Source organism: Suricata suricatta, chromosome 9 (genome assembly GCF_006229205.1).
Source record: "Suricata suricatta isolate VVHF042 chromosome 9, meerkat_22Aug2017_6uvM2_HiC, whole genome shotgun sequence".
Lineage (NCBI taxonomy): Eukaryota > Metazoa > Chordata > Mammalia > Carnivora > Herpestidae > Suricata > Suricata suricatta.
This window is the reverse complement of record NC_043708.1, coordinates 134,829,698-134,845,672: the sequence shown is the minus strand read 5'-3', so window position 1 is coordinate 134,845,672 and position 15,975 is coordinate 134,829,698. Positions and strand designations below refer to the sequence as shown.

General features: G+C 42.6%; 1 protein-coding gene across 3 annotated transcripts in view; it reads left to right on the top strand.

The window, feature by feature from the left end:
* The first annotated feature begins 3,897 nt into the window (after positions 1–3,897).
* The window catches only part of LOC115300910 (AP-3 complex subunit sigma-2), a 48,625-nt gene continuing 36,547 nt past the window's right edge, over positions 3,898–15,975 (top strand). For 2 of the 3 annotated variants that reach the window (XR_003912918.1, XR_003912919.1), the window contains exons 1-3: positions 3,964–4,032; positions 6,461–6,552; positions 6,920–7,031. Coding sequence is in view for 1 of the 3 variants with exons in the window: in XM_029950500.1 (XP_029806360.1) it covers positions 3,964–4,032; positions 6,461–6,552; positions 6,920–7,031 (273 nt within the window). In the remaining 2 variants the exon portion in view is untranslated. Of the gene's footprint in view, positions 4,033–6,460; positions 6,553–6,919; positions 7,032–15,975 lie in introns of all 3 variants that reach the window. The other variant, XM_029950500.1, reaches the window with a different exon arrangement.

The following is a 15,975-nucleotide window of genomic DNA, read 5'->3' as shown; positions in this document are numbered from 1 at the left end:
GCGGCTGGACATCACCTTCATTTCCTGGAAGGCAGAGATTCTGGGGAGACGATAAGATTTGATTTGTTTATATCAAAGATCACTTGACTGCAGAGAGCCTGAGAGCAGTGAGTCTCACTGGGGCTGCTCCAGGGGTCACAGTGACGGGGCTAGCGTGGTTTGCGGGAGCGGACAGGACAGAAATTCAGGTGGCGGAGGAGGAGGAAAGGGACTTCCCAGCAAGAGCAGAGACCCCGCAGAGTGGAGGTGGGGGAGTGACCCGCCCGTGGAATATGCAAGTTCTGTATATGCTTCCGGCCATGTCATACCTACACATAAAGTTCCATGATCCTTTTTCAATTAATGTTGTATAATCGCTTTCCGTGTTGCTACATAGTCTTCATAACCATTGTTTTTTTAAGATCGACAGCCATTTAATAGCTCTGTCATTGTCCAATTTGGGGTTAATTCATTGAGTCCTATTTGGAGCTAAGATAATTAATGTTTTAGATTATATACTGTTACATAATTATATACAACTGTTTTAGATTATATAGTTCCCTCAATCTCACCCAGATAGCCTCCCCAGCCCCACCCCACCTCCTGCCCCCCTTTCCGACCCCCACCATGCCGTATTTTTGTATCTTGGGGTTATTTCTTTAGGGACAGATTCCCACAAGTCAGATCTCTGGGAATTTAGGAGTTTTTTGTAAAGGTCTTTTTAGATTGTCAAATTTGCTTTCCTAAGGGGTTGTTCTAAATTATAATTTCACCAGCAATGTAGGAGAGGACCATTTTCATGCTCCTCCTGCCAGTATTGTATGTGATAACATTTTTAAAAAATGGTATTTGATCAGGTAAAAATAAAACTTAAAATTTTTATGTTAAATTTTTTTAACATTTATTTATTTTTGAGAGGGAGAAACAGAATGAGAGCTGGGGAGGGGCAGAGAGAGAGAGAGGGAGATGCAGAATCTGAAGCAGGCTCAAGGCTCTGAGCTGTCAGCCCAGAGCCCAATGTGCAGCTCAAACCCACAAACTGAGATCATGACCTGAGCTGAAGTTGGGCGCTTAACCAACTGAGCCTCCCAGGCACCTCTTCAAATGTAATCTTAAATTTAATATTTTGATTAGTTTTTCCCCCATTAAATAGTTAACTTAAACATCTTTTTCGTGTTCATTTCCTAGTTGTATTTCCTCTTTGCTCAGTTTCTGTTTCTTTGCCTGTTTATAGACTGGGGCGGGGGGACTTTCGGTTATTTATACTTTAAATATAACTATTTACCATATTTTAACAACTTCTTTTGTTTTTAAAAAAGTGATTTTTTTTTACAAATATAAAATCTTTATATGGATTTGTCTGTTGAGTTTTTATGGTTTGTATTGCTTATATTCTCCTTTCAGATGTTAGATATTCAATTTCTATTTCTTCCATTTGGGTTATTATATGGTTTTACATTTAACTCCTTAATCCACTCAGCCTTTAATTTGTGAAAGGGTAGGAAGTAAGATAACTAAACAGCTTATTTTCAAATTGCTAACCAATAATCCCAACATAGTTATTGGATTCCTTCCCACTTTGAAGTTAGGGTGTCTTCTCTACCATATACTAGATTTATTCGAAAATTTTAAATGTTTATTTATTTATTTATTTAATGTTTTTTATTTATTTTTGAAACAGAAAGAGAGACAGACTGTGAGCAGGAGAGGGGCAGACAAAGAGGGAGACACAGAATCTGAAGCAGGCTCCAGGCTCTGAGCTGTCAGCACAGAGCCTGACAAGGCTCGGACCCACAAACCACGAGATTATGACCTGAGCCAAAGTCAAACGCTTAACTGCTTAACTGACTGAGTCGCCCAGGTGCCTTAATGTTATTTTATACTTAAATTATTACATTTCAATAAGTCTTCCGATAGTGACAATTTGAACTCACATAGTATGCTTTCAGATTTCGTGAAGCTAGGTCCCCCTCATTGCTCTTGTTTTAGAATTTTGATATTCTCTCTCAAGATTCGAAACATTTTGTCAAGTTTCAGTGCACATAGACTGCCTTTGAATTTTTTTCAGTTAAAAAAATCTGGCTACAAGAGTAACACATATTTATTTTAGAAAATTCAGAAAACAAAAACCCTATAATTTCACCACGGTTTATTAAATCGATTATGTAGTACTCAGTTATGCCATGCATTGCTCCACGTGCTTAAAAACAGTAACAGGGGCGCCTGGGTGGCTCAGTTGGTTGAGCGTCCAACTTCCGCTCAGGTCATGATCTCACCTTGGTGGGTTTGAGCCCCACATTGGGCTCTGCTGACAGCTCAGAGCCTGGAGCCTGTTTTGGATTCTGTGTCTCCCTCTCATCTCTGATCCTCCCCTGCTCATGCCGTTTCTCTCTGACTCTCAAAAATAAATAAGAAACAGAAAAAAAAAAACAGTAACAAATTTTGTATTTATAACTAATGAGAATAATTTCTTCCAAATAGAAAAAAAGTCTAGTATTATAGTAAACGAAACTGGTATGCCTGTTCTACACATGGAGACACTGACCCAAGGTGCCCAGGTTGTCAACAGAACCAGCGTTTTAAAAACCCAGGGCAGTGCTGTTATGGTGGCCTGTGTGATGCTCCCATTCCATCAGACACAGTTATTATTTATATTTTAGTGTATCTACTTACAGTCTTTACAAAGTGGGGTATCCATGTACATACTTTGCGTGATCTTTTCACTTATAGATATGTTGTGAACACTTACCTATCCCATAGTCTTTCCACAAATTATTTTTTTTAAGTTTATTTATTTTGAGAGAGACAGAGACCCCGTGAGTGGGGGAGGGCCCAAGAGAGGGAGAGAGAGAATCCCAAGTAGGCTCCGCACTGTCAGCGCACAGCCAGACATGGGGCTCGAACCCACAAACCGTGAGCTCAACACCTGAGTGGAAACCAAGAGTGCGAGGTTTAAATGACTGAGTCACCCCGTTGCGCCCCACAACATTATTTTTAATGACTATTTAGTATTTCTCATGTGCAGATGGAGCAGTGCATTTAACGACCATCGCGTTTCGGAATGATTAGTGTCCCATTTTCCCCTGCAGTTAACACTGCTGAGATCTACACTCTTGAGGCTTTCCACACATCCACAATCGTTTTATTATAAATTCTAAAACTCGAAATGCTGGGCCTCATGTTCTACATACGGTAAAGGTTTTTGCTGCCCACTGCTAAACGGTCCTCTGGACAGGTGATTCAGATTCGCAGCTCTAGCTGCAACAGGGGACGGTGACCCAAGTCATTAAAACAAGAAACGCAATCTACGAATTTGCGATCGCCACGTGGATTTGCACTGGAGATTCCTTAATTCCCTATTGGCTATCTACCATGGAGAAACGGCCCCTTGCACGAGCAGGCATGAATACTGACTGCAGCACTGTACGTGAATGCCGAAAATCAAAACTGAACTTCACGTTCCCTACGCGGGCAATGGTTACAGAGGCTGGCATCTCCAAGCCCCGAACTGTTCCGCAAGTGTTAAGGGGCGGGCAGGGCTGCAGGCTTTCTCGCGGACGGAGAGACCGGGACGCGACCGCCGCCTCGTCGCCTGGGAGCGCGGCCGGTCTCAGGAGCTCGGGCTTCGGGATCTGTTTTCCCGACGCGCTCGGCCCCAGATTCTGTAGCAGGCTGTCTGGCCGGCCGAACGGCAGAGATCCGGGTTCGCGCCCTGGCCAGGCCCTGACTGGCAAGCCGGTGCCAGCCGAGGTGACGATCCTGCCCGGCCTCGGGGTCCGCACCGGCTCGACCCCCAAGAGCCCGCCCCGCGCTTTCTCCGTGGGGTGCGGAGACGCCGGACTCTTCGCGGTCGGACCCCTCGGGCGCCGGGGCACGTTTCCGCCGGCCGCGCTCAGTGGCGCACCAAGCGGAAGTGGCCCTGTGGTGGCGGAAGTAGATGCTTCGTGGGGGCCGCCGGCGCTGAAAGGAACTTGGCCGGCAAAGATGATTCAAGCGATTCTGGTTTTCAACAACCACGGGAAGCCGCGGCTGGTCCGCTTCTACCAGCGATTCGTGAGTGCGGCCCAGGCTCCTCACGTCCCTGCCGAGCGCCCGCCCCCCCCCCGCGGCCCCTCCCGCCGGCTCCACCTCCTCGGGCCCCCGCACGGGGCGCGACCCTCGCACCCTTCGCCCTCCTGGCGGGGCCCGGGCGGGCGTCAGGCCTCACGCCCCACCCCCGCGCTCGCGGACCCCATCCGGGACCCCAGCGTCGCTCTGCCATTCGGTGACGCTTCCCTTTGCGTCTCGGGGCTCTCTAAAGGACAGCGGGAGGTGTGCCCCATTGAAAACTTCACTGATCGCAGCTTTTTTAATCTTGTTGGTCGTACGAGTAGGAAGAAATACGCAGCTTATTAAAGTTTTTGCTTTAGCCTAAGGATCTAGAAACGTGCTTTCTTGGGATGATTGTGCTTCCGTGCTGGGTGGGACTCCCCAGGGACTGGATACCCTTCCTTCTGTAGAGTTGAAGGAAGTCAGCTTCCAAGTGGGAGATGGTGAGAAATTATAAAGGCTGCCGCGTGAGGGCTCAGTAAATGATCATGGCAATTTGAGTTTTTCCAAAAACTCCTCTGGGAAAACACGGACCTCATTATTTGTCTCCTGCCCTCCAGCGTTGTGTTTCTTCGCGGCAAGGTTTCAAAACGTTACATACGTTGTCGCTGAAAACGCAAGAGGGTAGAGTCAGAAAACGTCTGCTCAGGGTTCATCTCACTTTTTTTTTTTTTTAACTCTGTGTTTATTTATCCTGTGTTACTTCCTTTTGTTGTTAAATAGAAATGAACAAAATAATGCATGACCTGAGCCGAAGTCGAATGCTTAACCGACTGAGCGCCCCAGGCGCCCCTTTTCACCTCTCTTTAACATTTGTTACTATTATCTTTTTGATTGAAAACATTTTATTGGATATAAAGTGGATTCTCACTGTGGTTTTAATTTTCTATTCCTCTGAGTAACGATCATGAACATCTTTGCATGTTCTTATTGGCCTTTTGTAAACCTTTGGAGAACACGGGAGTTTTGTTAGAGCCACGTTAGCTCATAAGTAAAAATTAACCTTGAAAACCGAAGAGTACTAAACAATAGGAAGGGTTGTCAAAGTCATTGAGGCGTGAAAGCAAGTGGTAGTTGATGTTGTTGTTGAGATTAGAAGTTAGTTACTTTACTGTTTCATGCCACTTTCCCTCTGTTGCCATTTCCCCCTAGTGGGAGATAAAAAGCTGCGGTTTGGAAGATGTTTTTGTCAGTTTAAGAAATTGCTGATGCCTTGCATGTTTTCTGTCTCCAAGTACACAGTTAATCCTTTACAGCATCCTGGCCTACTCAGTCTTACAGTGACTAGTTTTCATTCGTCCAGTAAATACAGAGAGCCAGGGTGTATCCATGCTGAGTCAGAGTTCTGAAAAGTAATTTCTTCGCAGTGACATTTTCCTGTTTTTTTTTTCTCAATCTTTATTTTAATAGCTATTTCAAACATATTCAGTGCTGTAGAAAGAAGGGATTAGCATTGCTTCAGTCTACTTTCTGACTCTTAGGGCAAGTCCAATCCGAAGGTTTCCTTAAGCTTTGTGCTCAGAGCACGATCCCCCAGCCAGCAGCTTTGGTACCGCCTGGAAGCTTGTCCCAGGCCTTCCCCCAACCTGGGAAATGAGAACCTGTGCTGTGATAACCTTCCCAGGTCACCGGTCTAGAGCTTTCAATTACTTTTGTCGTAATGAGTAGTTTCTTCCTCCCATCATCCTTTGTTTTAAACCATCCTTACTATGAGTGACCCTCCTCTCTATAAATGGAAATCAGTGTAAGTTATCAAGAGATATTATTACCGTTGAGCTTTCTTGTATATAGTCATAGAAAAAAAGTATAACTGCTCAAAATTCTAATCTGTAAATAGAATTGTTCTGTCTTCCTCAGTAATACTTTGTTGGTGAGTAACACAACCCCCCATCTTCTGTGTAATACCGTGTAACAGTGCAAAAAGTGGAAAATTCAGTCTTTAAAAACAAAATTACATGATTACATCTTGACCTCCTTGAAGAGTTAGACCTGTTGACATTGGCATAGATGTTTTCTAGGGGAAGACAGAATATTCCAGGGCTGCCCTTCTAGTTCTTCTTTGATCTTTTAGGAGAGCTTACCAGTTCACCTTCCCTTGGTTATTAACCATAAGGAAGTGTCACTTTCCCCGTCCGGACAGTAGTGGTTAGTGACGAGGTATCTAGGTAAATATACCCCATCTTAATTCCTGTAACTGAGTCTTCATCCATTTTTCCATAGATTCCCCTTTTATTTTTTCTTTACTCCTTATTTTTTATTTTTTCTGCAAACTGGTACCAGATGTTCAGACTGTTTCCTGCTTGGATCCGCTTCTCTCCCTGTTCATCCCCATCCATGGAATGTAGTTTTTCAGACCTCCCCACCGAGTCCCTTTATATATTTTATTCCACAGCCCGAAGAGATTCAGCAGCAGATTGTTCGGGAGACCTTCCATCTAGTTCTCAAGCGAGATGACAACATCTGTAACTTCCTGGAAGGTGGAAGGTAATTGATGGGTTTCAGTTTTCTGCCCATGCGTCTGCTGTTGGGAGGCCCTCCCCGCTGGTTCCTCGGGCGTCAGGCGGGACCCTGAGCTGCCCAGGAAGAGCCCCTCTTCTGCTTTGGAAGCTGTTGCGTGGTGGAGCTTCAGGTATCACTCAGTCAGAGGTTTGGTTCCTGGGAAGGTGCCAGAAGAGAGGGTGAGGTAAAGTGGCTTAGGCATTTCTGCCAAACTTGGTTGCTGGTCCCCTGGGAGAAACGGCCTGTGGTTTGGCCTGCCCTCCCTTTCGCTTGTGCCCGTCCTCGCTCTTTGGCACAGGGTTTCTCGTAGATGAGTCAGTTAGCTACTTTAAATGTTTCCCGTTTTCCACAGTTTGATTGGTGGCTCTGACTACAAACTGATCTACCGGCACTATGCGACGCTCTACTTTGTGTTTTGTGTGGACTCGTCAGAGAGCGAGCTTGGAATCTTGGACCTCATCCAGGTATGTGTAGCCAGCTAACGATGGCAGCCACTAAAGAATATGCACAGGACTTTGCGTGACCGTCCTGTAGATCTTTTTGTCAGTCTCTTTACTGACACTCATAAGAGGTGTCCCCAGCCACACCGCCCTGAACGTGCCCGATCTCATCCTATCTCGGAAGCTAAGCAGGGTCGGGCCTGGTTAGTACTTGGATGGGAGACACTGGTAAGAGCTGCCAGCGTCCACCCTATGGTACTGTGAGAAAGCTCCTCGCAGCCGTAGAAACTCTTAGAACTCTTGGCCTCCTGGGTTTCTACCCTGCTTTCTCACTGCCCTTGCTTTTCATGTACAGTTCTGACACCCAGTTCCAAGGTGTCTGTTTTTTCCCAACGCCATGTAGCAGCTAGCTCAGTTCTCTGTGGACAGTGGCCACGTGTCCCACAAATGTAACTCAGTTCTGACACCATCTCCTCGGGGATAGATAGACCTGCTGCAAGACCAGGTCGTCTGTCACCTGCGCTTCTGACTGACTGGCTATAGATCAGAGGTTCCCATGACATCCTCTTTGGGTTTGATTAATTTGCTAGAAGGGCTTACAGAACTCGCTAGAAGGACGTTGTACTTACTAGATTACCAGCTTACTGTAGAAGGATGCACATGGCCAGGAAGGGGGAAAGGGCATGGCGCTTCTCTGCCCTGTCCAGTCAGACCACTCTCTCCCATCTCCATTAACCTGGAAGCTCCCAAACCCTGTCCTGTCGGGTTTTTCTGAAGATCAGGGCTGGAGCTGAACGTTCTGAGCCTCTGATCGAATGGTTGTTTTCCTGGCAACCGGCCCCCATCTTTAGGTGCTTTCTAAAAGTCACCTTATTAACATAAACAAGACGCCTCTGTCACTTAGGAAATCCCAAATTTCTTTATCACTTAGGAGCTCTGTGCCAGAAATAGGCATGAATACCAAATATTTTCTTATCATAAATTATAATAGTGTTCCATGTTAGAAATTTTCTTCCAACTATCAAACCAAATGATATTTAAGAACTCATACGTTTTATTTTCACTTGTAATTCTAGCCTGAGACAAAGAGGCTTGACGGTTTAGTCTGTGCAATCTTAACAGGGATAGACATGATGTTTTAAGGCTTTTTAAAAGTTAGAAATGGCTTACAGATCCTTTTTCGTTATCTTCATGGAAACTGAGATGTGTAGGGAACCTAGCTTAGGAGCCATTAATTTGGTAAAATTTCTTCATTTTATTATTATTTTTTTTAAGTAATCTCTGCACCCAATCTGAGGCTTGAATCGACAGCCCCGAGATTAAGAATTGTATACTGTATTGACTGAGCCAGCCAGGTGCCCCTAATTCCATCATTTTATACATGAAATTTTAGGCAGGCTTCCTTTAAGTGACTTGAATAAATTACTTAAGTAGAAGGCACTGAAGTAGAAGCTTGCGTTAAAACCTAATTAACAATTATTCTCTAGCTGTAAAAATACATGCTTTACATTCAGAAAAATGATTTAAGATGATTAATTTAAAAGTTCATACATTTTATTCGCTTATCGTGCATAACAGTATAAATAATTTTAAAAAGACTTAATTTCTAAGATAATTTTAAAAACTTTCTTAAAATACCTGAGTCACATTGGACACTGAGAATCAGTGTGGCATAAAAGAAAGAACTCCAGATCTAGAATCATAAAACCTGCATCTGAGTCAGATCTTGTAGGATTCAATGGTGATGGTCTATTTTATAGTATTGTAAACTATAGAACTCTGTAGAAATGTACATATATTAAGTGTGTTAAAAGAAATAGGAAATTTAGTAATAGTATACCTTAAAATTTGAGATGCATTTCAATATCTATATTAGCAAGAAAAAATAAGTTAACTTTATATGATAATGGACATTTATTAAATAGTGTGCACTGGATTTGGGAAGATAAGTAAAAGGTAAAAATAATAGGAACTAAGAAGTTTGATCTTTGAAAATACAATAAAATCAACAAATAGTTGGCCTAATATATTGAGGATAAAAGTTAGAAAACAACATGTTTTTAGAGGATGATTTACATAGTTATATTACTAATTATTTGGAAATAGCTGACTTCAAAACATAAATACCCAAATTAGATCAACAACAGGGCACTTAATCCAGTATCAGGATGAAATAAGAAAGGTTTACAAAAGAGCGGACTTCTGGGACGCCTGGTGGCTCAGTTGGTGATCTTGTGGTTTGTAAATTCAAGCCCTATGTGGGGCTCCGCACTAATAGTGCAGAGCCTACTTGGGATTCTCTCTCTCTCCCTTTCTCTGCCCCTCCCCTGCTCGTGCGTGTGTGCGCTCACTCGCTCACTCTCAAAATAAACTTTAAAAAATACGGGGCGCCTGGGTGGCTCAGTGGGTTAAGCATCCGACTTTGACTCAGGTCATGATCTCATGGCTTGTGGATTCAAGCCCCGTGTCAGGCTCTGTGCTGACCGCTCAGGGCCTGGAGCCTGCTTCAGATGCTGTGTCTCCCTCTCTCTCTCTGCCCCTCCCCTGCCCATGCTGTTTCTCTCTCTCAAAAATAAACATTAATAAATAAAAAACAAAAACAAAACTGACTACCTAATAGATTTAGTAGAATTCTTTTTAAGTGTTGAAGTACAATAAAACCTCTATGTTGCATAAGGTATTTCTTCAATGCATGCAGTGGCCACCTCCATGTTATTGTTCACCTCATTTACAGCCTTTTTAACTCGTCACAGCTATTTTGAAGGTCCCTAGTCTGTGTATCAATAGCTTCTCTGATGGTTTTTCAAGCCCAGCGATTGATTTCATGACAGTCGTTCTAAATTCTTGTTCAGTGATGTTGCTTGTGTCTGTTTTGAGCAGTTCTGTAGCGGTGATTTCTTCCTGGAATTTCTGTAGAGGAGAGTTCTCTTTTTTCGTCATTTTGGCCAGCGCTCTGTCTCTTGTCAGTTTTAAAAGCTCGTTCTGCCCTGCGCGCCTGTTAGTATGGCTCTGTTGAGGCAGGGGCTTTGTCCAGGGCCTGTCGTGTCAGGAGATGTTCTCTTAATGGCGTCTCTCGGTTTCTGTCGTTAAGGCTCTGGTTAATTTATTCCCCTACTCAGTGATAATTGGGACTCTGCACCATGTGTGCTTCGGGTTGTTTCTTGGGGTAGCCCTGAAGAGGGAAAGAGACAGACAAACACACAGGGAACACAAGCACACAAGTGTACTGACAGAGCAAGTAAAGACGCAAAGCAAAAGGGGAAAGAAAAAAGGAACAGGAAAGAAAAGAGAGGGGGAAAAAGGTGGTGGGGAGGAAGCGGCAGCCGGAGGTAAAGGACAGTCTGAGAGCTTAAAACCTGTGGAGGGGGGAGATAAGGATGAGATAAAGGAAAAACGATCTGATGGTAAGAGTTGATCTAAGTAAGCACTGCAGTGCCTAAATGTTGGCCTTCCCCAGACTCCAGGGGGAAAGGGAGAAAAGAAAGGAATAGGAAAATAGAAAAGAGAAAACAGGGGAAAAATTAAAAAGTAAAAATATGAAGAAAAGAAAGAAAAAGACAATTTAAAATGATAAGTAAAATCACAGCAGCTCTCCAGCATGGATGGGCGTGGCTTGGTGTAGGTAGGTCGGGTCTCGGGCTACTCTCTGAGGCCCCGTTTTAGTGGATGCGGGGAGGTTATTTCTTAACCTGAGAATAAAAACATCATACCAGATAAGTGATTTTATAGTGTAAATGGTTTGTAATCCAGAAGTCTTGCAAAAATATATTTGAGTAATATTGCGTATCAGCTTTGGTACAGAATTACTAAAGAAAATCTTAGCCAATAATCACTGTAGCAAGGAGTCACCAGACCTGGTTTTTGTTTCTGTCTGTCGCATTAATAAGCATTGTGGCCTTGGGACGCCTGGGTGGCTCAGCTGAGCCTCTGTCTTCAGCTAAGGTCATGGTCTCACCGCTCGTGAGTTTGAGCCCCTAGTGGAACTATGTTCTGACGGCTCGGAGCCTGGAGCCTGAGCCTGCCTCCAATTCTGTATCTCGCTCTCACTCTGCCCCTCCCCTCCTTAAGTTTTGTCTCTCAAAAATAAACAAACATTAAAAAAAAATTTTTTTAAAGGAATGTGGCCTTAAATCTTGGTTGGCTCTAGGGTTCTTGTTTTATGTTTTGGCTCTTCTGTGTGTGTGTTTTGATTTACAAGTATAGTAGTTGTTCTTGGGGCCTGCTTACAGCAGGAGGAAAAGTAGCGGAGACGCGTGGCATTGGGCCAGTCGGTGCGGAGAGAGATGACTGTCCAGATTATGTTCCCGAAATGCTGCTAAATTGAAATAAGACACATGTTTATTTGATTATGTTGTGCATGTTTATTTATTTACCATAAACTGTTATTGACGAAATTGTAAATACAGAATTCAAAAGGCGAACCAAGAATATATAGTAAAAAGTTTTTTCTTCTTTTTTCCAGTACCTAGTTTATTTTTCTCGAAGAAGTAAATATTAGTTTCATTGTTTTTCAAGATTCTATTTATTTAAAGTAAACTCTACAGCCAACGCGGGGCTCGAGCTTATCCAGGGTCAAGAGTCACACGCTGTACCGCTGAGCCAGCCAGGCGGCAGACTTTGGTTTTAAAACCAAGACCCAGTATTTTCCCAGGAGAGAAATCTATAGGCGTTCACGAGGACAAGACTCTCGTACTATTTACTCTGTTTGAGCAAACGTTTGTAATGAGTGTAACACGGTAAAGAGAGAGGCGAGTTGTCCCCCTAACACGGCCTGATTATATACCTAGGAAACCTTTAAAAAATAAAACCCACAGCAAAAAAAATTACACCAAGTAATGAATGATTTGAGCAAAATGGCAGAATATGAGAGAAGTTCATCACAATTGAGGTTTTTTCCTGTGAAAACGGGTAGAAAAATCATACTTAAAAAAAGAAACTCACAACAATGATAAAGGATATTGAGTGTTTGGAAATTAATTTAGTGTGGAACACTTGACATTAATTCCAATAAAATTATAAAATCTTAAAAGAAAGACATAAAGGAATACTGAAAATAAGCGGGGCTACAAGTCCTCTCCTTGTTGGGGAAAGTCAAGCAAAGGAAACAATAGTAATCAATAAATGGGAAACCAAATATAATTGCATCAGAAAATCTTACAGAACTTTTGATGCAGGGTAAATTTATCAGGAAAAATGAATGGCTAAGAAATGCAGAAGTACTTTTTGAGGGAAAAAGGTCATTAGTTGGGGATTGGCTTTACTAGGCTTCAGAGTATATGATGATTGCAGACGAAACTATTACCTACGTAGGAAATCCAAAACAACCAACTGGTAAGCCATTAGAGCTATTAATAGAGTTCATTATGGGGACAGTTTTAACATCTAAAAATCAATCGCTTTCCCTTTGTGATAATAAGGAAATATTTAAAGGGGCCCACTCAAAAGCAGAAAGGTCCATAAGATGTCAAGGAATAAATATAAAACTTGTGCAAGATGTATTTGAAGAAAATTTTCAAGATCTACCGAAAAAATGAAAAAAGAACCAAATAAATGAATAAAACATGCCCTTTGCCTTTTGAGAAAACTCATTACAATGTCCATATTTCCAGATTATCCATTTACTGAAAACCCAATCAGAATCCCTGTAAGATTATTGTTTTTAAAATTTGTTTTAGGGGCGCCTGGGGAGCTCAGTCGGTTAAGCATCTGACTTCGGCTCAGGTCATGATCTCATGGTTTGTTGGTTCGAGCCCCGCATCAGGCTCTGTTCTGATCACTCTGTATCAATAATAAACAAACATTAAAAAATTAAAATTTTTAAAATTTTTAATGCTTATTTTTGAGAGAGAGAGAGGGAGACAGAGCACAAGCAGGGGAGGGGCAGAGAGAGAGAGGGAGACACAAAATCTGAAGCAGGCTTCAGGCACTGAGTTGTGAGCACAGAGCCCAATGTGGGGCTCGAACTCAAGAACTGTGAGATCACGACCTGAGCTGAAGTCAGACACATAACTGATTGAGTTACGTCTTTTAGTGTTTACCAGTCATTTATATTTGAAGACATGTGACTGTACCATGTGTCCACTTTTCTAATGGCCATTTGTTTTATTCATTGATAAGTATTGCATTTTTTCCTAACTTTACGGATATTAAACCTTTTTCTGTTGCATTTATTGCAAATATTTTCTCCTACTCCATTGTTCATTTTTCTTTTTTTTCTTTTTATTCTTTTAACTTTAGTTATGTTTGTTGATGTTTTTCCTTATAGCTCCAGTGTATAAAAATATTTTCCAATATTGCAGTTCCTTTTTTTTTATTTTGAGAAAACCATTTTTAAAATTTTCTCTTCATAGATGTACACACACATACTATATATTTTTTTTTTTACTCAGTAAACTATTGATGACACATAAAGATAACTCTTCTTATTTGTTCTTTATCCGTTCTTTTTTTAAAACATTTTTAAAGACTTTCCAGTATAATTAACATACCATGTAATATTAGTTTCAGGTGTACAGTAGAGTGATTCAGCAGTTGTGTACACGCTCAGTGCTTGTCACTCTGAGTGCACTCTCAGTCCCTCTGACCCCTCCCACCCCTCCCCTTTCCCTCTGGGACCCACCTGTTCTCTGTATTTATGAACCTGTTTTTTATTTTTTTTGTTTGTTCATTTGTTTAGTTTCTTAAATTCCACATGAGTGAGTGAAATCATACGGTATGTGTCTTTCTCCAGCTGACTGACTTCACATAGCCTTGTACTCTCTAGATCTGTCCATCTCGTTGGAAATGGCAAGATGTCCTTTTTTATGGCTGAATATACCACGTCTTCTGTATCCATTCATCTATCAGTGGACACTCTGATTCCTTCCATACTTTGGCTATTGTAAATAATGCTGCAGTAAACAGAGAGCGGTACATGGATCTTTTTGAATTCGTTTTTTTCCCCCCATATTATTTGGGTAAATACTCAGTAGTGGAATTCTTGGGTCAGGTGATAATTCTGTTTTCGATTGTTGGAGGCACCTCCATACTTCTTCCACAGCGGCCGCACCAGTGCGCGTTCCCACCAGTCCTGCGCAAGGGTTCCTTTTTCTCCACATTCTCACCAACACTTGTTTCTTGGGGTTTTGATTTTAGCTATTCCGACAGGTTTGAAGTGATATCTCAGTGTGGTTTTGATTTGCATTTCCCTGATGATGAGTGAGGTTGAGGATCTTTTCATGTGTCTGTCGGTCATCTGTGTGTTTTTGGAGAACTGTCTGTCTATGTCTTCTGCCCATTTTTTTAAATTGAATTATTTGTAGTTTTTTGGCATTGTACAAATTGTATTTTTTGGATAGTTACCCTTTACTGAATATGTCATTTGCAAATAGCATCTTCCATTCAGTTGGTTATCTTTTCATTTTGTTGGTTATTTCTTTTGCTGCGCGGGAGCTTTTTATTGTGATGTGGCCCCAGTAGTTCACTGATGCCTTTGTTTCCTTTGCCTCAGGAGACATGTCTAGAAAAATGTTGCTATGGCTGACGTCAGAGAAATTACTGCCTGTGCGCTCTTCTAAGATTTTTATGGTTTCAAGTCTCACGCTTAGGTCTTTAATCTGTTTTTAGTTTGTTTTTGTGTGTGGTGTGAGAAAGTGGTCCAGTTTCATTCTTCTGCATGCGGCTGTCCAGTTCTCCCAGCACCAGTTCTTAGAGAGCTGCTCCCGTCGTATCTTCTTGCCTTCTTTGTTGAAGATGAACTGACCATGTAATCCTGGGTTTACTTCTGGGCTCTCTCTTCTGTTTCCTTTTGATCTGTGTGTCTGTTTTTGCGCCACTGTGATACTGTTGGATTACTGTAGCTTTGTAGGATATCTTGAAATCTGAGATGGTGATTCCTCTAGATTCCTTCTTTGTCAAGATTGCTTTGGCCTTTTGGAATCCTTGTGGTTCCATACGAACTTTAGGATGATTTGTTCCAGTTCTGTGAAAACTAGTGTTGGTGTTTTGAGAGGGATCGCATTAGGTGTGTAGATGGCTTCGGGTGGTGAGGCCGCTTTGACTGTATTTGTTCTCCTGAGGAAACCATTTTCTCGTTCTCACCACCCTGACTATTTGTGCCGGATTGTGTAGCAAATGGCCAGATTGTCTATAGAACATCTGCATAACTTTCCTTTCATGTCTCAAAAGATGAAAATAACTGTAAAAAGTTAACTACAAAAGTGCACAGGACGACACACAAAATCCACCTCTGATATTTTATCTCACCTGCAGCGTTTATAGATTTGAAAAGTAGAATTCATGAGCTAAAAATTATTTCCCTGTAGAGTTTAATGGAAGATTTGGCCCGATTACAAAACTAACACCAGTATCACTGATTTGATATTTACCAAAATTGATGTTTCTTCTCCCCCCCTGAGCTTTATTGAGGTATAATTGACATACAACATTGCATATGTGAGAACCCCATTGTTACGGACTAAGTTGTGTGTCCCCAAGTTTATATCTTGAGGCCCTAACCCCCCGTGTGACTATATGTAGAAATGGTGCTTTTACAGACAGTATGGGTAAATGAGATCACAAGGGCGGGGCTCTGACCCCGTGACCTCTTGGAAGAAGAGGAAGAGGCACTTCCCACGTGCCTGACCCAAGGAAAGTCCCTTCAAAGACAGCCACAAGGTGGCTGTTTGTGACCCAGGAGGAGACGCGTCCTCAGGGGCCAGTCGGGCCAGACCTCTATCTGGGACTTGAGGCTCCAACACTCAGGAAAATGGATTTCTGTTTGAGCCACACCATCTGTGGCATTTGTTATGGTGGCCCAAGGTGCCCGACACCCGTCACTGACCCTCTTTAATGAAAACAGCCCCTGGGCTCAGCGCTGCCGGAAATGCGGCCACCTCTGGTCACGATGCTCTGGGCATCCTGCTCCAGAGTCCCTCACTCCTGCCCGTGCCAGCCGCCCAGAAGCTTCCCGCAGACTGAGCAAGTCCGC